General features: G+C 50.3%; 9 protein-coding genes and 1 non-coding gene across 10 annotated transcripts, besides 1 other annotated feature; 4 read left to right on the top strand and 6 right to left on the bottom strand.

Annotated features, from left to right (window-relative positions):
• Window positions 1–178: 178 nt before the first annotated feature.
• On the top strand, window positions 179–810 carry NFIA_013740 (uncharacterized protein; the record flags this gene model as incomplete). The annotated part of the gene is made up of 2 exons (XM_001264580.1): window positions 179–441; window positions 684–810. The coding sequence occupies 2 exons, from the start codon at window positions 179–181 to the stop codon at window positions 808–810; spliced, it is 390 nt and encodes a 129-aa protein (XP_001264581.1).
• A 35-nt stretch (window positions 811–845) lies between these two features.
• On the top strand, window positions 846–934 carry NFIA_013730. Its single transcript has one exon. It is a non-coding gene; the product is annotated as a tRNA-Pro (tRNA).
• A 916-nt stretch (window positions 935–1850) lies between these two features.
• NFIA_013720 (uncharacterized protein) lies at window positions 1851–3968 on the top strand (the record flags this gene model as incomplete). Its single annotated transcript, XM_001264579.1, has 2 exons — window positions 1851–2089; window positions 2141–3968. 2 exons carry the CDS (start codon window positions 1851–1853, stop codon window positions 3966–3968), a joined length of 2067 nt encoding a protein of 688 aa, XP_001264580.1.
• A 15-nt stretch (window positions 3969–3983) lies between these two features.
• NFIA_013710 (putative MFS transporter) lies at window positions 3984–5672 on the bottom strand (the record flags this gene model as incomplete). The annotated part of the gene is made up of 5 exons (XM_001264578.1): window positions 3984–4626; window positions 4694–4965; window positions 5015–5115; window positions 5169–5313; window positions 5394–5672. 5 exons carry the CDS (start codon window positions 5670–5672, stop codon window positions 3984–3986), a joined length of 1440 nt encoding a protein of 479 aa, XP_001264579.1.
• Window positions 5673–6691: 1019 nt separating this feature from the next.
• NFIA_013700 (putative MFS sugar transporter) lies at window positions 6692–8450 on the bottom strand (the record flags this gene model as incomplete). Its single annotated transcript, XM_001264577.1, has 5 exons — window positions 6692–7083; window positions 7137–7657; window positions 7711–7948; window positions 8010–8350; window positions 8413–8450. The coding sequence occupies 5 exons, from the start codon at window positions 8448–8450 to the stop codon at window positions 6692–6694; spliced, it is 1530 nt and encodes a 509-aa protein (XP_001264578.1).
• A 1263-nt stretch (window positions 8451–9713) lies between these two features.
• On the bottom strand, window positions 9714–11105 carry NFIA_013690 (uncharacterized protein; the record flags this gene model as incomplete). Its single annotated transcript, XM_001264576.1, has 1 exon — window positions 9714–11105. The coding sequence occupies one exon, from the start codon at window positions 11103–11105 to the stop codon at window positions 9714–9716; it is 1392 nt and encodes a 463-aa protein (XP_001264577.1).
• Window positions 11106–12208: 1103 nt separating this feature from the next.
• On the top strand, window positions 12209–13724 carry NFIA_013680 (uncharacterized protein; the record flags this gene model as incomplete). Its single annotated transcript, XM_001264575.1, has 3 exons — window positions 12209–12536; window positions 12605–13406; window positions 13463–13724. 3 exons carry the CDS (start codon window positions 12209–12211, stop codon window positions 13722–13724), a joined length of 1392 nt encoding a protein of 463 aa, XP_001264576.1.
• Window positions 13725–14564: 840 nt separating this feature from the next.
• Window positions 14565–15471, bottom strand: NFIA_013670 (mitochondrial import receptor subunit TOM22; the record flags this gene model as incomplete). Its single annotated transcript, XM_001264574.1, has 3 exons — window positions 14565–14621; window positions 14855–15144; window positions 15357–15471. 3 exons carry the CDS (start codon window positions 15469–15471, stop codon window positions 14565–14567), a joined length of 462 nt encoding a protein of 153 aa, XP_001264575.1.
• A 446-nt stretch (window positions 15472–15917) lies between these two features.
• NFIA_013660 (mitochondrial-processing protease subunit alpha) lies at window positions 15918–17741 on the bottom strand (the record flags this gene model as incomplete). The annotated part of the gene is made up of 2 exons (XM_001264573.1): window positions 15918–17564; window positions 17643–17741. The coding sequence occupies 2 exons, from the start codon at window positions 17739–17741 to the stop codon at window positions 15918–15920; spliced, it is 1746 nt and encodes a 581-aa protein (XP_001264574.1).
• A 1022-nt stretch (window positions 17742–18763) lies between these two features.
• NFIA_013650 (acetoacetate--CoA ligase family protein) lies at window positions 18764–20960 on the bottom strand (the record flags this gene model as incomplete). Its single annotated transcript, XM_001264572.1, has 2 exons — window positions 18764–20623; window positions 20721–20960. The coding sequence occupies 2 exons, from the start codon at window positions 20958–20960 to the stop codon at window positions 18764–18766; spliced, it is 2100 nt and encodes a 699-aa protein (XP_001264573.1).
• Window positions 20961–22065: 1105 nt separating this feature from the next.
• Window positions 22066–22092: a microsatellite.
• Between the last annotated feature and the right edge of the window lie 38 nt (window positions 22093–22130).

Genomic DNA, 22130 nt, shown 5'->3' with positions numbered 1-22130 from the left:
TTGTCTTCTCTAGTCGTTGCTTAACTGACTGCCCTCCTAAATACTTAATACAGCCATCCCACCCATCCTCCCCTCCCTGCGTCTCCCTTCAATCGACAACAACCCCCAACTATCCACAACTATTCTTCTTCTATCCTCAGCGCTTCCGAAACTCCCACCAGTCATCCTATCCATCACAATGTCCAGATTCCGCTCGCAACGCAAGAAAAACGCTCGCTCTATCGCTTCAGAGGACCCCTGGAGGGTCGATACCCCCTTCGGCCCTCCACGGATGTCCTCCTTCCGCGGCGGTGGCATTCAACGAATCCGCAATACACTTTCCAGGTTGTCACCCTCCGCACGAGCGGAGAGAGAACTCCTGAAACAGAAGAGCCAATACAAAATCCCCTTGACGGAAAGGAATATCGACACGCTGGTCACCAACCAGCTCTTCTCCGACTCGTTCAAACCAGAACGGCGCACGGAGCTGCAAATATCCGCCTGGCTTGAGAGACTGGCATATTAATCAAATTGACTTTACCGATGACATACTCGTCTCTTCTGACCGAGAACTACCCCGCCCATATCTTGTCCTCCTTGTCGACACCGAGTACTGGTCTGGTTCGAGCACCGTCAGCTCAAACCGAAAATGGCTCATTAATCACAAGGAAATTCCTATCCTATCGATTTGGATTGGAAACGAGTGACTCTCATCGCTCTCTTGGCGTCGACGCCATCGCCCGATATGCCGCGCCAGGTATGCAAGTCTATCCCCCCTGCCGCAACGCAACGCAACAGCAACAACCTAGCAAAGAATCTCAGACAGCTTGAGGAGCGATTAACGTAACCTCGTTTCAACAACAATTGCCCGGGTGGTCTAGTGGTATGATTCTCGCTTAGGGAAAAACCCAAGCATATCTGCGAGAGGTCCCGCGTTCGATCCGCGGCTCGGGCCGTTTCTTTTTTATTCTTTTTGCTCTCATTTAATGCCATAGCAGGCATTGTCTTTTTTGTGTCTTACTTCAAGGCGACAATTTCTTTTGTGATAGATACCCTCCTGTTTAGAATCCGTCTTTCCAACGTTGTTCTTGTTTAGCTTGGAGCTTTGGTGATTTTGCCGGCGTAACAACAGTAATTCTGAGCTGTTCATTTTTGATAATGATAAGTTGATAACAGCAGATGGATACTCCTCTACTCCGTAGTCTAGTGGGAATCGATAACTTTTCAGTGTTTTCTCATCTTCGGCTCTCAGTAGCTGATTTGGTTAGATACTTGGGGTACTTATGTCTCCTGCGGGTGCCCCTCGTTGCTGTGCTTCATACTTCCGTCGACATATATTTAGTCCCGCAGCAGCAACAACAACCACGACTACAGGCCCACCGGTCTTTCTCGCTATAATTGACACCCATCCTACTAATATCAGGTGAATAGAGGACTGACATGAGCATGGTCTCACCTTCACTTTAGTATTCGTCTCCCAAATCTTTCATGCACCTGACCATAGACACTCCTAGTGAGGGGTAACTCGCAAGCGGATAAGATAGCAAGCAACGGAATGCTGCGACCAAAGAAGGTCGCTATTATAGGTAGACAAACTTGCCTCACACCGATATAATCACCAATATAATCAGAGATTATATTGGGATTCGCAAGTCCCCTGAAGAACTCACTGTTTAGTAGGCGCCGGGCCGTCCGGCCTCGTTACGGCCAAAACACTCCTGCACCATTTCCCGGAGGGCACATTCAGCCCAAGCATCTTCGAGAAACGCCATGAGATAGGCGGCTTGTGGCCCATTCGTCGCAATCGCAGGGGTTCCAATTCCGGTTCTGTCTCAAAAGATCATGGCGCAGCTGGACCAGTGAATCCGTCCATGCGAACGAACCTCAGTCGCTTCACCGTCTCCTTCTCCGATTTAGCCTGGGAGTCGGTGCTTGGGGGTACGGATGTGCCTATGTTCCCGCAGGCATGGCAAGTGGGCAGATACCTGGAGACCTATGCGGAGCGGTACTTATCTGACCAGGTGGTCAGGTTGGGGTGTGAGGTTGTGCGTGCGGTTCGGGAGGTGGTGGGTGGCCAGCCGCGATGGACCGTGCAGTGGGTGCAGAGGAGGTACTTTGTTCGGGATTCCTGCCTATTGCATGGCTGATATAGTCGAAACAGTGGAAATGAGGAGCAGGGAGATGATACCGAGCAGCGCGCAGTGGAAACCGAATACTTTGATTTCCTGGTCGTTGCTTCGGGGTACTTCTCTCGTCCGTATACGCCGGACATCCCTGAACTTGCTGCCTTCGCCGACAGGACTGTCCACAGCTCTGCGCTACGCAGCCTTGAAGATCTGGATGCGATTGTTGAGAAGGGCTCTGATGGAGGAAGGTTAGTTGTCGTAGGGGGAAGTATGTCGGGCGTGGAGGCAGCTTCCTCTCTCGCCCTTCACGTTTCCTCATTGAGGTATGCGCCGGGGTCATCGGTGCAAACAGGTAGCTTCCCCGAAGTCTACCACATATCCAGCCGGCCTTTCTGGACGGTGCCGACCTATATACCACACGCGCAGAGGGACAATGCGACTGGCACGGAGACGGTATCTCTGCTCCCGCTTGATTTGGCTATGTATGATTTGGCCCGGCGGCCACCAGGGCCGGTTGAGTATGCCTTTGGCCCTGTCTCGGCAGCGCAGGTCGCCAAAGTGAACGATTATTTCCGATCCGTCTTAGGGGAAGACTATACGAGCATCGGCCCTGGCGATAATGGGTTAAAGGGTGGCGAAGAGGAGACTCTGCAACCTCGGTGGGTAGGTATAGGGAATGATTACGCGGAGTTCGTCCGGTCAAAAGCAATCAGAACAGTCATCGGCCGTGTTTCAGCCGTGCATGCTTCCTCACCTGGTCCGGCAAAAGTTGACATTGAGCTACCTGGGAAAGAGAGCATGTCGCTCTATGATGTTGCAGGGATTGTCCTGGCTACGGGATTTAGGCCGTTTCCTTCGCTCGCGTTTCTCCCTGAAGACGTTCTCTCTGCACTGGAGTATTCACCCGATGACTCCTTCTTCCCGCTGATCCTAGACCCAAAGGGCGCTTCTAATGCCAATATCCCTGATCTGGGCTTTGTCGGCTTCTATAGAGGACCGTACTGGGGCGTCATGGAAATGCAGGCCCGAAGTCTTGCGCAGACCTGGGCTGGAGACGACACAGAGCATGGCATTCAGTTTTCCGCGACAGAGCTGGAGAGCAAAGCACAAGAAAGACAGAAAGTTCGCGAATACCGGAGTGCGGATCCGAACCTCCACCGAGGACAGTTCCCAATGGGAGATTATACCGGGCTGATGGAGTCCTTTGCTCGGGATCTAGGGATATGCTGTGCTCCTTTGACGGAGCTCGACGAACGACCTGGCCCTGTTGTTCCGGCACGGTATGCCATGTCTGGTCCAGGGACCGCCGATGTCCAAACGAGTTTGCAGGCTCTGCAAGAGACTCTGCAACCTAGAAGGGAAAGTGCCAGTCCAGCAGTGACCATGGCGGTCTTTCGAGCCCTTCACGGCAGCTGGGACTTTACTCGATCAGGACAAGACGGTATAACATCCGGCATTTCTACGTTCTTCCCGCGGTATCCGTCCAGCCCCGCTTATGAGAAAGAATATCTGTACGAGGAGAGTGGTCAGAAGCTCGCAAGTTTTGTGTACCGGCTCACAGATAGTCCCCAAGATGCGCAAATCACGATATGGTCTGTTGACTCTCAGGATAAGACTGCTGTTGCCCTCTTGTATGGCCTAAGGATCTTGAATCAGGAGGGTTCAAGCACGTCAAGACAGGGAGAGTACACTATTCGCGCAACCAGCAGCCAGTGGAGCAGCAACTGCACATATGAATACGTGTTTCGATTCAATGGCGTAGCCATATCATCCTGGGAATATACTGTTCGCAGGCCACTGGACCACGGCTTTGTCTTGAATAGAACGATATACAGACGTGTCCAAAAATGTGACGGTCACTGACCACCTCGACTCCACTTAATAAGTAAATCGAAAGGCAGGATGGTCATCGCCCAGATTCTCCAATTCGTCCCGGGGCAGTTCCAGCCTCCAGTCCCTTCTACCTGCATCCCTTAACCTATTCTCCCTCGCCAAGTAAGTCAGGAACAAGGCGCACGCCGCTCCGCAAATCCAGGTCATCCCCAGACTCACCCCGTACCCGGTAGTATATCGCGGAGCCTCCTCCTTGAAGAAGATGTTACTGGCCACCAGCCCTCCACAATTGCCAAATCCAATCTGCATTGCCGACGCAATGGACTGCTTGTAATGACCCGCCATGTTGTTACTTAGCCAGCCCATGAGGATCGGTTGCGTCAGGTACCCGCCGCCTGTGATGGCGAAGACGGCAAAGTAGCGCGCCCCGACGGGCACGGATGCCTGGCAGAGCAGTATCACATAGCCCACGGTTGCAACGAGACAGCCTGCCAATGTGAACAGGTATCGGTGGCGAAGTCGATCGCTGGCATAGGCGGCGGAGAGGGCGATGACCGTGGCGACGCAGTAGATGGGGATACTCATGACCTGGGCTCGGACGGCGGTCCATCCTAGCTGGTTGAGGATGGTGGGGGTAAAGAAGGAGACCGCGTAGCCGGTATTGACAATGCCAAAGTACATAAGTGGTCTTCGTAGGGAATCACCATCAGTTCTTTATTACTTTGAGATCGAAGGACGGTGGACATAGGACATACCCCAGGTAGATCTTTGGATCTGAAAAGGCACGTCGCAATGACTTCTTATCCAGACGGTCCATCCTCGCTTCACCTTGGTCTTCTGCTAGACGGCGGAGGAGCAGCGCTCGCTCGTCCTCGGTCAGGAACCTGGCGGTCTCGGGCCAATCGACGACGATGAACTTAGCGATGACCGCGACGACAATGGTGGCGAGACCCTCGAGGATGAAGATCCAGCGCCAGCCACTGTACCCGGCGACACCGTCCATGTTGTTGATGGCGTAAGCGAGTAGCTGAAAGCATCAGCAACCTCGTAAATCAAGAGAAGGATGATGGATCTACCCCGCTAATTGCGCCAGCACAGATACTCGCACTGAAGAAGACGTTGAGTCGCCATTGGAGCTCATGACGACGATAGTACATATTGATCAGGTAGACGGATCCTCATGAGAAGTCAGCATGAGAGCTTTGAAACGCGGACAAAAGAGAAAAGTACCAGGCATGAAACCCGCCTCGAACACCCCAATGAGGACCCGACACACCACCAATCCTTGAAAACTCTTCGTAACGCCTTGACAGACAGTCAGAATCCCTGGGGCACTGTCAGCATCGCTCACCACCTCGGCAACCGCACAGAAGAGCTAAACACACCCCAAGCAAACATAATCCCACTCAACCACCACGACGGCCTCATCTTCTTCAAGAGCATATTACTCGGCACCTCGAAGAGAATATACGGAATGAAAAACACAAATAGGGCGATGTTGTACTCATGCCCGGTCATCCCCAGGTCCCTCTCCAGCCCCATCAACCGGGCATTCCCGATGTTGATGCGGTCGAGAAAGGCAAACATGAACAGGACAGTGAGAATGGGGACAACGTGCAAGTCGCATTTCCATAGGAGCCGTCTCTCCGCTGCGCGATCGAGTTCATCTGGCGGGAAGGAAGCGGACTTGATATCCTCGATGGTGGAGTGTGTGCACTCGTCTTTTTCGTCCATTGTGTCGGTACTAGTACTCGTACCTACTAAAGTAAGACAAGCAGCAGCTAGACTATAGCCCTACTAGAAAGTACTACCTTACACGCTATGAGATCGACGATATCCACCCTCTTATAGACATTCGACAAGCTCAATATGCATATGTCGTACGCACACCCCGCATATTGCGGATCTTTGCCCTGATTCCGCGGTGGATTGCCGAGTCATGCACGAGACACGGCAATTCCGCTCCCCAGTAGATCACAACTACAGAACTGGAGAGTATTTCGCGAGTGACTGAGTTCAATTTAGAGGATGGCTTTACCAGACTCGATCCATGCTAGGATTCAAAAGCAATATACCTGCAATATACAATGCTCTCAATTGGTGATCTACTGCAAAACCATACACGAAGTATTCCAGTTCTTTGCGAAGCATGATACTTGTACTTGTGGTCGTGACTCGGGGTTCTTCACAACCCCAGCTTCCCCAGATCTTTGCAAAGTGCGGAGTGATTCCACTGCGGGGATGGATCAACGGACGGTGGACCACGGCTTATCCACCGTTTTCTGTCGGTTGTTGATGCAGGGCGGAATGGGGTTCCGCTCAAGCTTGATTTAGAAAAGGAATGGATACTAGTGGTTGATCAGGTTGCTTCCTTTCGAGTGGACCAGTTAGTTACTACGCACTCGAGTGATGATCAAAGATTTGGTTGGAATGGTTCTGTGGGGTGGGTTTCCTTCCAGACTCTCTGTCTAACGTCGAGAAGTCGCGGCCTGTGAATCGCCTGACTCTGTCTATGAACTACCTTAGCTGACAGGCGTGGCTTGTCCAATGGTTGTAGGTTGCCGTGACAATTAAGGTGGTTACGAGCATGTTACACAAGGCCAGCCGAAATACGCATTTTTATACAGCGAGCAAAACTAACACAATACTCAGTCTTGTACGTAGTATCAATACCAGATTGACCACTTATAAACATTAGCTGGATACAGCAAGGTCATGATATCAACGGCACTTGGGCACTTGCCGGCAGACATCTACCGTCTAGCCTCGAGGTTTTCAATAGTCACCGCATCACTCTTCTCATTGGCCTCGTTCTCAAAATGTCTCTCCTTCTCTCCAATCATCATCCGCTCGCCGTTGGTAACATGGTTGGCGCCCCCGAAGAGAGCGTCGATCTCCTCCAGGGGAACTTGCTTGGTCTCGGGAATGAAGAACCAGACGAAGACGGCAAGTAAGAAGTTCACACCTGCGAACATGTAGAACGCGTAGAACCCGCAGTTCTTCAGGAAAATGGGGAAGAATTGTTGGAAAATGGCATTGGCGACGTTCTGAGTCTGCGAGGCCATACCTACGGCCTGGGCACGAACGTTCATCGAGAATACCTCGGACGTCCAAATCCACACGGTTGCACCCCAAGAGGGTTTGTCTGAGACAAAAATGTTAGTAGGGTCGAGTACGGAACGGACCACGATAACTTACAGAAGAAGATGAATAGGAATAGTAAGAACACGATCGATATTCCGACGGGTTCTGTTTTCACCCCGTGCGGCGATGGTGTTTCAGTTTCAACAGCGGCGACAATGATCATGCAAAGACCCATGCCGATACCACCGACAATCAGGAGGAATTTGCGTCCGAAGCGATCAATAATCCACACGGCGTTCAAAGTAAAGATAATACCAAAGGTGGCGTTGAGGGCATTGATGAGAGCGATCGTTCCGGCGCTGGGAAACACCTTCTGGTAGATCTTCGTCGAGTACGAGTTCAGGGAACCTTGTCCAGTGACTTGTTGACCGGCGTTAATGATGAGCGCCAGAGCCATACGCTTACGGAGGGACTTGTCCTTCCAGAGCGCACTATAGTTGCTGGAGATGGCTTCCTTTTCGTACTCGAGGGCCTCACGGATTCTCAAGATTTCCTCCTCCACTTCCTCTTCAGTCTCACGGACTCGGCGCAGAGCAGCGCGGGCCTTTTCAACGTTGTCACCTCGCTGGAGGAACCTGACAACCGTGTCAGTTATTTTGAAGTTGTATTGAGGTTTGCATCAGCTTACCATCGTGGAGAGCCGGGGATTGTTGGCAGAAGAGCCAGAATCAGACTGGGAACGAGCAATTGGAATATGACAACCATCTTCCAGTCCCACTCGCCCAGGTTCTCCTTATGCTGCGTGCAACCGTAGTTAACCCAGAAGCAAATGAAAGATCCAACGGAGTAGAACATTTGCCAGAAGGTCATTATTTTTCCACGAATCTCTGGTGGCGCCAGCTCACCAATATAGATAGGACCGGCGGCTTCACAAATATACTCAATTAGCGCAAGACAAAATACACTCCATTGGAAAAGGATACTCACTCAAGGCAATACCCTGTCCGATACCGATGATGAGACGACCAGCAAGGAAGCATCCGATGTTACCACGTGGGGACCATGTCTGCATGAAGGTGGATGCAATAACAAGGACACAGCCGACGCCCATTCCAACCTTGCGGCCGAGATAATCAGCAATGGGACCACCCAAGAAGAAACCGCCGAAGATGGCGCCCACGGTGTAGGCCGTGTTGACTGCGCCAATCATGTTCTCATTTGGGTTATTAAAAAATTTGACCCAGTTCTTGGAACCCTGGACGGAGTTGTAGACGGACGCATCGTAACCATAGAGAACCATGCATGCTGCTGCAACGAGGGAGATGAACCTGAAAAGTGTCGCCGTCAATCAATCGTCCGCTTCGTTCCAGCCGTCAGAAACAAGACTCACCAGTTATAGCCTCTCTTGGAGAGGATTTTGGTCATCATCTTGGCAGATGATTCGTGTAACACGGCTTTGTACAGAATCTGAAAAAAGGATGGTAGAAGTATACACCAGGTGCCCAATCGCAGTCTCTCGTCCTTGTCAGCCAAGCCCTAGACTGTCGTAGGGTGCTTGTCGTATTGTACAAGACACAGATGCTGAAAGACAAGACTCTGCCCAGAGGTTCCAAGAGACAGATATATAGCCCCCGGGAAAGATCAAGGAGAGATGGCGTCCGAGGCATAGAAACGAGCAAGAGCCAGCCCATTATATTAGACCATGGGAACACTCAAGCCCATGGCCGCATCCTTGTCAACACTAGGCAAAAAGCACCAGGAAACAGTCCAATCAGCATCGATTGACCTGTCTCTCCTGGGTGGCTTGATGGTGTCTAGCTCTCAACTCCATGTTTCTAAGTGGTGGGGTATCTGGGGTGGACCGACGGGGGACTCAGTACGGAGACTTTGATCTAGCCCGGAGCCAGTACAGTGTGGGCGTGGCCACGGTAGAACCTCGGACGCGGATTTGAGGAAATTCTGCCCCGTTGATAAAAGATATATTAAGATTTCCACGAATCGGCGACCGGCTGCGTCAGGGGCCATGGGGAAAAGCGAGTCCACCAATAGAAACGACTGCGCTCGACTCAAGAATCCAGTTCTTGTCTCATGGTGGAAGAAGGTTCGAACCAAAGCCTTGTGTTCCGCTTACGATGGAAATCCGGGGACAATAATGACAAGGCAGTGATGAGGAAGTTTAGTGGAGAAAGCAGTTGAGATCTGTTGGCGGACGTGGAGAAGAGATGCACAGACAGGAGGAGATTCCATCGGTGTCACGAGCCCATCATCGCTAAGGTAATCACTAGATAGTTAGGGCTGCCCCAATTATCCCCAGATGAATTCCAGTCAACTCGACAAGCTTTAACACATTTAGGCAATTTGACGCTTAGTTGATTGGCCAAGATTCATTTGCCCCATCGAAACTCAGAAGTTGCTGACTTTAAGACTTATTATCAACCAAATTTCTATGATTTCACACCATATAATCATTGTTCAGAGAGACGGTTGGGCACATTACATTAACGCAAGACCGCAAATAAGATTCGATATAACGACCTACGGAATACCGACATGCTAAACTCTGAACGATACTGCCTTCTTGTCCAAACCTCGAAGGCTGGGAACAAGAAGTGGGAGTAAAAAAAAAATGGCACGATGATTATTCAAAAGCCAAATTGGTCGAGAAATCTCTCAACCTCCTGTGACTTTCTGTCAAAGACTTGTGGGATGAGAGACGACTGACCCATCGTTCCTGAGCTCGGCCCCGTTGCCACTGAAGAAATCCGGTGGTGTCTTGGACTTTGTCTCTCTACAGTACCTTCGGATACTTGCATTGGGTGCTCGAGGGAGAACTGGAATTTTATGAGCGGATTGTCCGCCTTTCGCATGTTCCGTATCGAGTGACTCTATGTCGAAGATGTCTTGAATTCTTCCGCGAAAGTCTCTTCGAAACGCACCGAGTTGACGCCATTTTTGTTTCAGTGTGAAGAAAGGCAACGTGGGATCACTGGCATCGTCTGTTCCAGTCACGTTTTCCCTCTGCAATACTTCTAGCTTGGTCGGGGAGGAAAATCCAGGAAAGAGGGACGGTAGAGAGTCGACTTGAAAGACCGAGGAAGACCCCGATTTCGTGGCAGGACTTCGAGAAGTCTGGGCACTACATAGACCCCGAAATATCCGGTATCGCCTCTGCACTCCTCTGCAGAAGCTGCGCAGCAGATACAGAAGAACAGCTACCACAACAAAGCAGCCGAGCAACACGCAAACACTGTAGAAGGCTTGGCGTCCACTAACCTCCTGTTTCGAGCAGAGTCTCTCAATGACTGCAAGGTTCCTTTCTGGATAACATAGTGCACATATCTCCTCTTTAGCCGGAGTTTTACCCTCTGGTGCACAAGTCTTCTTCAGATCGAACCCTTCGCAAAAAGTGTCCACACATACACTGCCACGACTGTGGGAATTTTTCCGGACGGGATCATTATTATCATGAGGGTGAACGCGGCCATCTGAGCCACTCCTGAAGCCAAGGGTATTTTCTGATGTTTGTGTCTCAGTTCGAACCTCTCTACGTTGAGATGCTGACTCTGGGTCCGATCCCGAAGCTGCCTCCGGTTGACCGTTCCAGGTCTTGCTGCGTCGTTCCCACTGCGGATCGCTGTGCTCCAGGCGAAAGTCGAGTACTATAATTTCGCCGAGCGTTACGATAGCTTCTGGGCTGTCATGAGGTCGCGTCAATAACCGCTTCCATAGTTGCATGCTCGCTTCTTTTCCCACTGGGATCGTCAGGGTCACCGTCAGATTCAGAACCGATCGAACTCCGTCTTCCGAGCTTCTTGAGTGTATTGAGATATTTCGGCCAGGTATTGCTCCTGGGTCAGTCCAACACAGTCGCCGACCCAGGGAAACCGCATATCCTAGTTCGTCGACTTCAGCGTCCGAGTAGTTGAGGCCACTAAAGATGACCAGTGCCTGATTGCAATATTCGAGCTCATAGGTTTGATTGCTAAGGGACTTGTCTGGCGATAGTCCTAGACTTTCTGTGACGTTGACAAAAGACGCAAGGAAAGCGTAAAGGAGAGCGATAAGATGCTGTTGACAGTACATTGGATTGGAGCAATAATAGCTCAGACTGATGATACAAAATACCAAAGCTGCAAGCTCTCATGTCAAAGACCAGAATTGAGAAGTGTCACTTGGAGACTACGAGGAGCTCGACTATACCGCATGGCCGAAGTCTTGCAAAGTCAGGAAGGAACAAGATGTCACTCATGGAAGCTACACCTGATCTCTTCGACCACTTCAGTCCGCCGTAATAATCGTGTGGATAACATTTGAAAGAGCAAGAACGCTTAAGTGAGAAGACAGACCATCTCTGTCAAGCATCAAATGTTCATGACGTGCAGCTCATCATATGTCTTGTTAGAAGAATGCTCCAGAGACAGTCTTCTTGCTATGAAGAGATAAGCCACCAACCTGGTTCAGACTGAACACCATGAAATGTCACTCCTCACACCTTTCTCCACTCATCTGTAGTTGCTCATAGTTGCTCATGGTGTCATGTCTCTGTTCATTTCATCACCAATTTGGTAAAATTAGTCACGTGCTCTCGTGAATCGGTGACGCGGTGCCATCGCGGTCTCGCCAAGCCATCTTTTTGGCCTCACTTTATTGTCATACTGTCCTCATCTGAACAAGTCTTGTATATCTCAATCAGAAATTATCTATTGTACACTAAGCCCTCACAGCTATTACTCCTGCAACTGTTTCAATCCCATTCCTCATGCCACGCACTTATGGCAAAGGGAAACAGACACGACTTTCTTTCGCTCCGCTGTCATCTTCGCCGCCAGGTACTGACAGGAGCATGAGAAGTCAGAACGATCGTCTAGCTACTCTACGATATGATCATCCCTCCTTACCTTCCCTTCGTCGAAATTCACTACAAAGGGGCAAGACCCTGACGCGCCGAGAGGAATCATCTACCCCGCCAAAGAAAGTCTTATCAGAGGGAACGCCGTCCTCAGAGCCAGAACAAACCCCTCAGAGACCGAAAGAAGGTGGGTTTTGTCCTCCTCACTCATCCATGCATTTGTCACTCATAGGTGTACGAAGACGGGTCGCCAACAAGATCAACTGCCAAGGACGCAATTGCTTTTGACGAGAGCAGCGATAGTACTCTGGAGATTCAGCGCAGCGCGCGCAAATATATGCGGTTACGATCGGGAAAGCGGAAGAGGTCTCCCTCCTTACCAAAGTCGTCGAAGACTCCTGCGAATGAACGTCAGATTTTGATTTCGGATGAGAGCGATGAGGACATGGTTATACAGCCTCGCCGAAGGTTAAGACGTGGCGCCGCCGACCCAAGGCCCATTGTCGTCGAAGAAGGCTCTGAGGACTCCGATGAGCCTATCCGCTCTTCGCCAATCAAGAGGCGCAAGCGAAATACAAACTCAGATCCCCCCAAAACTCCGCGGCGAAACCCAGACCAGGAGAGGTTAGATCTCGAAGAGGATCTAGAGGTCTTGCAGGACTCTGGTAGGATATCCTGATGAAAGATACAATTCTTGGGAGGACTTCCTTGCTAACTTTAGCCGTTCATGTAGTCGTAAAGGATACGCGGACCCGAGGACGTCTAGCCAATTCGGCAAGAGCTCAACGCCAACGTCATCTGGAAGCCCTAAGACGCCGAAGGGCTGGTGGGAAAGAGGAGGACGAAGCGGCGCCAGAACAAGACTCGGACGCTGAGCACTCGGATGAAGCAGACCCTGATGACGAGCCCGACAGTGAAGCCAGAAGCCAAGTTCATCAGCCGCTGTTTCGCCGCCAGGAAGAGAGCGACGTCGAGTCATCTGTTGCAGAGGACGAGGACCTCGACCAATACGAGGACGATTTCGTATTAGAGGACGATAATGCCGAACTGGGAGTGCCATCCAGCCTAGAAGATTTACCGTTTGAGTTTTCTCGGCATGCCTACAAACAGCTCAAAGAATACTTCCAAGACGCTGTTGAATGGATGGTAAATAACAAGATCAACCCTGCCTTCCCTCGTTCCGACCCGCTCTACGAAGTTGCGTTCATGAAACTTGAAGATGAGGTCAAAGGACGCACTGGTTCTCAGCTGGTATCTTCCGTCTGGAACGTCAAATTCCGCCGAGCACTCCTGGCAAGACCTCATGTCAAAATCACTCTATACCCGATCACAGACAATCATCCTTGTGACGCGTGCAACAGGTCTAAGCATCCTGCTTCGTTTGATATGAAGCTATATGGCAAGGCTTATTCCTTGGAGACACTCGAACCATTGTCAGATGACGATAGCGACGAGGACGATGAGGAAGATGGCCCTGAAAGGGACAGAGACGGTTACAGCTTACCAGATGAGGACACGCGGTTCTACCTTGGACGGTTTGTTTCCCATTGTTACCTTCTGTATTCACATTCTCTTGTTGACTCTTTGACAGCCATTGCAAAAACAAAGCCTCGCTCGCCCATACTCTCACCCACTGGCGATTTCACCTCAATGAATGGGTTGTCGACTACCTCGAACGCATGGGTTACTTAGAGGACGACAAGGTTCTTGAGCGCAGCCATTGGAGCCATAAACAAAGGGCCAGGTATGCTTCAGAGGTGATGGGCTCAATGGTCGACGGTGGTGAGGTCAAGAAGCTCTGGCGTGACTTCCATATTACCCTGAAATCGGCGAGAGAGACAACCGTATGTTGAATCTTCTCTACAGTTATGTGGTACATACTAATCTGCGTACAGAGTCTCTCGTGAGGCATACCTTTCGATCATACAGCCTTGTTGCTTTCCTTTGCTCTGCCTTCATTTGCACATACTTTATCAGCACAGCCGTCGACAAACTCGACGGGGCACTTTCACATAAACTGCCATCTTGCACTCTTGAGAGGGCCCTGAGTTAATTTTGGCTTTGTTTTCGCGATGATACCCAATACTCGTAAATCTGGTTGAATGACCAACAGTTGCTTCAATATGTCCTTAGGCGAATCAAAATTCATGACTCATGAACTAGTTCATCCACGTTCCATTATCTAGCAACGTACACCAACGAACAAAGAGAAATAGACATAAGAAGAAATGAACATGAAAGAGTTGTTATACAAGTACATATAGACCCGGAGAAGACGATGGGGAAAAGCGGATGGGATAAACCAAAGGCTTGAATACAACAGGCGAAGGGAAATGAGGACTTAAACCGTGACGGAAACGACGCAAAAATTTTTTTCTGTGATCGCGCCAGCCCAGTATGCAAACCAACAGAAGAAAGGAATATGTGAAGAGAAAACCAGCTCCAACACCTCCCCGAAATCACGTTTTGTTTTGCACTGCGCCTATATCTAATCTCCAGAGGTTCTCTGTCGCTTCGCTTGGTGAGTGGAGTCAATTCATGTACTAGCCGCGGTTGATGGCGGACTCGAGCCCAGCAGATCAATGATCATGAATCAAAGCGAAGGACTGAACAGCAGACGTCTCAGCTGCATTATCGCAATTGTAGAGTCCAATACACCTGTTGTATTTTCACCTTCGGGTTGAGGTGTTCATTTACAGAGTAGGTTGGGCCTGCTTGTTCTCAGCGGGGAGAGCGCCGGGTGTGAGCATCTGTAGGAGAAACATTGTCAGCATGCTTCAATCAAACGCTCAAACAGCTCGGAAGTACGCAAATGCAAAGATAAAACTCAGAATCGCGTATGCCTCGCTTCCTTGGCAGACCAAGTCACCAAGTAAGAATTTTCACATCACCACTGATCCTCAAAAGGGCCGGACAGGTCCCATAGAACCAAGTCGAGACAATCTGATGGAATGACTTAAAAGAAAAACCTCCGTCAACATACCTCGTTAGCACCCTTGATCATTCCCTGCTCACGCTCCATCTGGACATACTGCTCCTCTTCGGCGTAGGCAAGCGCCCATGGAACGCCAAGGAGGAAAGCACTGGTGCTGAGAATCCAGAGCGCCTTTCCACTGAAGGAGATGCTGGACTTTGTGAACGAGGTGAGTGTGGAGACGGTGGAGGAGATCTGGCGCCGGGCTGACGGGGGAACGATATCTTTCAGAGCGGCCACACGCTCGTACAGGGTCTCGCCGTCGACATCGAGGTCGGATTCAACGGAGATTTCAGATTCTGGGATTGGATTGAATTGTCAGATATGTTTTTCTCGGGTTCTTGTCAGTGGGAAAATGCATGTTGGCTATGGTTCCGGCTGAAGAATCATCAACCGGCAATGGATCGGGATGTTCCCGGATGAAGGAGCGAAATGCACCACGATAGTGCGCGTGGGTATGGAACAGAAGCTCATAGAGAAAGAGCGACCGGTTTCAGTAGAGGTTGCTCACCCGTGTCAGTGTAGTCTTCGTCCTCATCGTCCGTGGCAAGAAGAACATTGTTCTTGGTGGCCATGGGCTTCTCCTGAGCAAAGTGCTCATCCTCGACCTCGGTGAGCTTGACCATTGTGACGGTAATAGATTAACTTGGGAGAAAGGTTGCTAGAAAGAAGTGGTCAAATGACTTTGTGACGGCTTGGAAATATGATGCTAAAGGTGACGGAGATTGTTGGCGGACTGCGGACTTGAAAGTGGTCCGCTCCAACTTTTTTCCCGAACCAGACGGCCCTAAAGCGGCAAGCAGCTCCAACGTGATTTGTACTTGACCCGACGGTTCAATGGATTGCGTTTCTGAACGATACGGATCAATTGCAAACTTATTGCTTTAGCAGGATTAGATATTGTACAAGTCGATTATTGATGCCATCCTTAGATACATATGGCACAGCAATCTCATGCTAGAATGGGGAGTGAAGAAAGTAAAAGCCGTCATCCACCCTCTATATAGTACACCCAGACCAGGTCCTGAATAAATGCGAATCCATGAGCTGCGCTACGCAGGATCATACGAATCTATCTTCTTCCCAGCTTCCACCGTGCAATCCGTTCTTGAATTTCCTCCCATGGGAAAGGACGAAGTTTGTACCCTTCCAGCTCACCCTCCTGCAAGACCACTGTCGGGATACCGGTGCCCTGGCCCTTGTTCTGAACATGACCTCCAAATACATGGCGGGCCACGCGACGGAGGTCATCCACGGTCAGAGCCTCGATGCGTTCGCACATCTCCTTGACGCCAACCTTATGGCCGTGAACCTGGACTTGACGGCCAAGATCCTCCAATTCCACCATGCGGGATTCCAAGTTCATCAACAGTGAGGAGCGCAGTTGGTTCTTCGCACGGTTGACCTCCTGTGGCTGCAAGGCGCTGTAGCCCGTGTCGAGAGTCAGTGCCTGCAGTTCGCGGCACATGACTTCAAGCATCTCGGTCGTACGGGTAGGACTGCACGAGGCGGAGATACCGAAAATTCCACTGTCTGTGTAGCTGTGGTTGAAAGCGATGCAACTTTCCACCCATCCGTGCTGGTTCAGCACATTTGTATAGAGACGAGAATACATACCCTTGCCGGGACCGCCAGCGGAGAAAGACCCGCCGCCGCCAAGCAAAGTCTGAAGGGTGGCGAGGGCGTAGATGTCAGGGCTCGAGATAGGGAGAGCTTCAAAGGCGAGATGTATGTAGCTCAGTCTAGGAAGCATGGGGTTTGCTGGTGGGGGGATCGGGGGAAGAGAGAGGAAACCGCCAGTGTAGTGAGAAGGTCTTGTCAAGTCCAACGATGATGGCTGCACCAACGAAGGATCAAGGGGTGCCGCAGATGCAGGCTTCGACGCGGTTGTAGAGAGGTTCTTCAGGAAAGGAAGCCTGGAAAGGACAGACTGGGTTTTCGAGGTTGGGGTTGTGGTGATTGTCGACGATGGCGTAAATTGAGGGACGGTCGGCACCTGTCCTTCCTGAGCCGCTGTCTCTAAATCCGACAGGGTCGTCTCAATTCCAGTGCCGGATAATACGGGCCCTTTGGCCGCATTTGTGGCCTTCATATCACCGAAGTATTGCTCTGTTAGCTTAACAGCCTCCTCGTGCGGCACACCGGCAAAGGCAACAACCATCCTCTCCGGCTTGAAAAAGATCTCCCTGTATCTCTCGACAACAGCCTTATTAATCTCTTCCAATCTCTCATGAGGACAGAGTAGCGGGTTCCCTAATGTGTTATCCTTGTAGGCCGCCATATGCACCAGCTCCGGCAGGATAAGCTCAGGCTTGGCCCAAATCTCATTGATCTCGTACTCTGCCGTGGCCAACTGCTGCAGAACTTCCTCATCAGTGATCAGAGGGTCACGGATCGTCTCCGCCAGAAGCCCCAGGGTCGCGGGGACCGCCGAGTTGAAACTGGCTGACTGGTACATCAACGACTCGCGAGACGAAGCGCACTGAATGTTCCCTCCCAAGCTCTCAAGCGTCTCCAGCATCTCATCGCTTGTTCGGGTCTTGGTCGATTTAAAGGCTAGTCGGTCCATGATGTGGCTCACGCCTCGTAGGCTCTCGTCTTCGTACCGGGATCCCGCATCGACGTAGACACCAACGCCGGCAAAGGGTCCGGGTAAGGATTCCGTGGCGACGCGGATTCCATTCGGCAATGTGGTAATCTGATCTAGCTCGGCAGGGTCCTATAAAGGGCGAGAATGAAAATTAGCCTTATACGACAAAGATGGCCGTTGAGGAAAAGCAATGCCTGCAGCTCTTACCTTGGACTCATTGAGTGTAGCAAAGCTTTTGGAGGCTGAACGAGGCACGCGAGCCAGAGGCTTCGCAGACTCGACGGCGCGCAAGACGGAGCGACGCATCTTGTCGCTAAGATATATGGTTTGGTCGAGACAATTAGAATATATCCAATTGTTAGTCCTCCGCTCGGCGTGGCTTTATGAAGGTCTTTCGTAACGGCGGCGGCGCAAAGATTTGGGACCAGAGACTTGCCCCGATCGATGGCTTATCTAATCAATCACTCTGGCAGACAAGAACAATGATGATAAGAATGACCAGTATCTCAACTCGACATATTGTTCTCTGTGAGGCTTGATGGTTTTTGGAAACATATAGGACTAGGTTATTTCTGTTTCTCGTGGTGAGGAGCGCGGCATCTCGCTAACAGCGAACAAAATTCGGTACTAATTTGTTCACATTATTTTGCGGTATGATGCTTTGCATGTCAAGCTATATCCACGTCGTTCTTGATACATACAGTGTTCCGCTAGACTCATATATAAAAGCTACCCATAGCTAGCAAACTCCTCATCCGCCCAGCCTCTCCAAATCCTCATCCCTAAGACATACCATGAGAGCAATCTCACCATCCAGCGCCTTAGGCAGAAGATACATCAAGCCCTCAACAGGCAGGATCCGCGGTCTGCGCACACACTCAGGCGTGCCCAGTCCAAGATTAAAATCAAGCTCGTAGCAATTGACTTCAGCCCAAGAACTAAACATTATGTCCCTGACGGGTCGATCGACGGCCCCATACAGGATCTATTGTATCAAATTAGAAGGCTGAAAAACAACTGAGACAAACATTTTGACCACCACAGCAGGCGTCCAGCTTAGTCACACAGGGTAGCTGCCTTAAGTATCAGGTGAGCGGCTGGATTGAGCAGCAATCCAGGAATGTCGAAATCTTGTATTATTTGATGTTCCTAAGGCAATGTGTATTGTGTTCCCCGGTCGATGATGTTCGATTCATCTTTGACTTCGATCCTGAGGAGACGATAGGTGGAATTTGAAAGTTGGCTTTGAGCTGCATTATTGTCTCTATGGTCAATTTCATTATCTTCTCATGCCATGTATCTATCACGGTTCTTCGAGCAGGGTCTGTCTATGGATGCTCAGCAGCCCACTTCCTATACCAGTCCAGGCAACCAGCATTTGCAACACTTGCACCAATTTTGATATTCAGTCCGCATAGGATCTGCTTCACCGCATTTTCCACTTTTTTGCCGTTGGATGTCACTGGAATCTCAGGACATACATCCACTATACCCGGGACATGGCGAGGGCTGAGCTCTTTGCGGATAGTGGCTTGAATTCGCGCCGCAAGGTCCGCAGGCATGGTTGTGGGCGTCTTGCCATGCGAGGCGAGCTTCACAAATAGCACGACAGTCTCGTCAGTATCGATGCCCTCTCGTCTGCGTCCTACGCACAAAGAATCTTCGATTTCCTCAGCAAAGTGTTTCAGGAGGATGTTGTAGATTTCCGCACTTCCGAATCGAACACCTGCCGGTTTCAGGACGCCATCGCTTCGGCCAAGCATGTGCACACCTCCGGTGTGTGGGTTGATCCGGACAAAGTCGCCATGATGCCAAATGGATGGGCCGAAGACGTCGAAATAGCTCTTGCGGTATTTTTCAGCGCCAACTGGGCCCGGTGGCCAGAACATCACCGGTTGGGCGGGAAATGGTATTGTACACACGAGGTCACCGGGCTCATTCGTGGCGCTGATATCAGTTCCAGAGTAATCGTATGCCGACACCGCCATTCCGAGACAGCGGCATTGAATTTCGCCTTTGTAAACAGGTAAAATTGGGCAGCACGCACAGAAGAGTGAGAGGATGTCGGTACCGCCGGTGATGGAACCCAGCATAATGTCAGGATGAATGGAAGAGTACACATATTCGAATGTAGAGGGCGCCAGAGGAGACCCAGTGCTGAAAATAGCCTTCAGTGTTTGCAAAGTCACTGGCCGGTGAGGGTGCTGCGTTGGTTTCAGGGAGGCCTGCTCTAAGATGGAAAGGTATTTTGCAGATGTTCCGAAATGTGTAATTCTCAGCTCATCAATCAGACGCGGCATGGCCATCTCCCCGTTCCCCCCTTCCGGGTCCAAGGGTCGGAAAGGAGAACCGTCGTAGAGGACGATGGTGGCACCGCTGGCAAGACCAGACACCAACCAATGCCACATCATCCATGTTGTGGTCGTAAAATAGAACAAGCGGTCTCCTGGATGAATATCGCAATGGAGTACGTGCTCCTTCTTGTGCTGCAGCAACGTTCCCAGCGCTCCATGGACAATGGGTTTGGGCGCACCAGTGGTGCCAGACGAGTAGAGTATGTAAACAGGGTGATCAGGATCAAGGCTGGCAAACTCAAGGGCGGCTGATGCATTTGAAACAGAAGCCAAGAATGTCTCGTATGTACACGCTTTTCCTTGGGTTGGCTTTACTTCATCGACATTGAATTGATGCGACTTGATGGTCTCAAAGACTACCAGCAGCTGAAGCTCTGGCAGCTCAGAGACAATCTGACGAATCTTTTCATGGGCACTATGCACTTTGCCGTTATATAACGAGGCGTTATCGGCAAATAAAATCTTCGGCTCGATCTGTCTCAGGCGCTCCAGAACCGCGTGGACCCCCGTATCGGGGGACACGCCGGTCCAGAAGGCGCCTATTGATGTCGTCGCCAGCATTGCAATGACGGTGTTAGCATTGTTGCCGAGGAAGCCTGCCACACGATCACCTGCTTGCAAGCCTGCCTCCTTGAGGGAATTGGCACACCTGCGAACGCGCTCCCGCAGCTCTTTCCAGGAAACGAATTCCCTATCGGATTCTGTGGCGGAAATCACTGCAGTGGTATCTTCGGCTGGTGAGCTTGCCGGGTACAACAGGTTTTCCGCAAAGTTTAGTTTGCTTCCCTCAAAGAAATGAGGCCTGGGAAAGAGTACTTTCTCGGAAGACATGATCTGGCCAAGATCAGTATTTCTGTTCTTTGACGAGGGGTACAATACCTCGAGTATGGAGCCGAGGTCTAGGAAGATATTTCGGAGTAGAGCTACTCACACGATCATACTGTTTGTGCGCTTTGATATTGGTATAGTGCCAAATCTCCTCCCAGAACTCAGAAGGCCTAGATATACTCCACTGCCAGAGGTCATCGTAGTTCTGAAGAGAAAGTTGATACTTTTGATTCAAGCCCTGCATGAAATCATATATCTGGGTACTCTGCAGATCTGAGTGCCGCCATAGTTCTTTCGCCTCTGCGGACACTCCGTGAGGCTTGGCAGATCCGTTGACCGTCATGCTTGCTGATAGACGACAATGAATTTTTCGGTCCTCCGGTGATATATAGACAAGAAAAAAAGAAAAAGAAAGATTACGGCCGAGTCCTGTCTGAATGAGGAAGATCTTATAGCTTGGCGGCCTTCCGTTTCCGTCGAGTACGAATCTCCAGGGGAAGACTACCAGGGATGGCAACCGACAACGCAATCAAATTGAATCACTGAATCAAGTCTTCAAATGGAATGAAGATCTAAGATCTGCAATCTCAAGATTATACGATCACACAACATTAGACATGTTGAGCCAGTGATTGGGGAATCGCGGGGGCGGAAAGGATCGGATGGGAAGCGGGTAAGGGAGAGTCTTCCGCCCCAGTGTAGCTCCTGTCCGCGGGCCATGGCTTTTGTGCTACTATAGTGTAGGAATGTCTAATGGTAGATGTGGATAGTTCACAGGGTAGACGAACGTTCATAATAATTGAGCATAAGTCTCTAAAAGCACACATATGATAGCTAGTGATAGCTAATATTTAAATCACAGCTTAAGGTCAATCTATGACAAGGCACTAAGGTAGCTTCAACACGCTGAAGGCACCATGCACGTTCAAGCCGAGGTTAGCTTGTGCCTGAGGCAGATACTTTAATAATGCTTTAGCTAGGGTCTGGAGTCTGGACACATGATTTCAAAGCACTCTTTGAAGGACTAAAGTAGTTTGAGGTAATATCCTTGATAGATGGTTATGAATCAGACCACGAAACAGAATTTGTTCAAGTGTGATTTCAAAGATCATGCCAGTTTCCTTGCATTGCCCCTTTTCTCAAGACCTCAACTCCATGAAATTATCAGAGCAAAAGAAGACACCCATGAATGAAGATCAGGGTCAAAATGCATACTACGTACATCGATAGTCCTGCACAATCATCGTAAGGTATCGAGTGTGCACTAGTCCAGGGGGCTGTGGACCTGTACGGAGTAACATGCGGTAATATTACACACTATCTTGAAGGCGAACAGGCCAAATATGTAGGTGATTTCCCCCTGCATATGGTAAGCGGAGTAGCACTCTGGTAATCCGTGGAATAGGTTTCTGGTCTCTCTGGTAGGTAAGGTACGGTTAAGTCCTAGCTTTTTTTTTTTTTTTTTCTTTTTTTTTGACGACCAGTTTTTCTGGTACTTTTGGATTCTAACGCT

The sequence above is a fragment of the Aspergillus fischeri genome, genomic scaffold (genome assembly GCF_000149645.3).
Source record: "Aspergillus fischeri NRRL 181 1099437636249 genomic scaffold, whole genome shotgun sequence".
Lineage (NCBI taxonomy): Eukaryota > Fungi > Ascomycota > Eurotiomycetes > Eurotiales > Aspergillaceae > Aspergillus > Aspergillus fischeri.
Note: the sequence above shows the minus strand (reverse complement) of the source record. Positions and strands in the feature narration are given on the sequence as shown.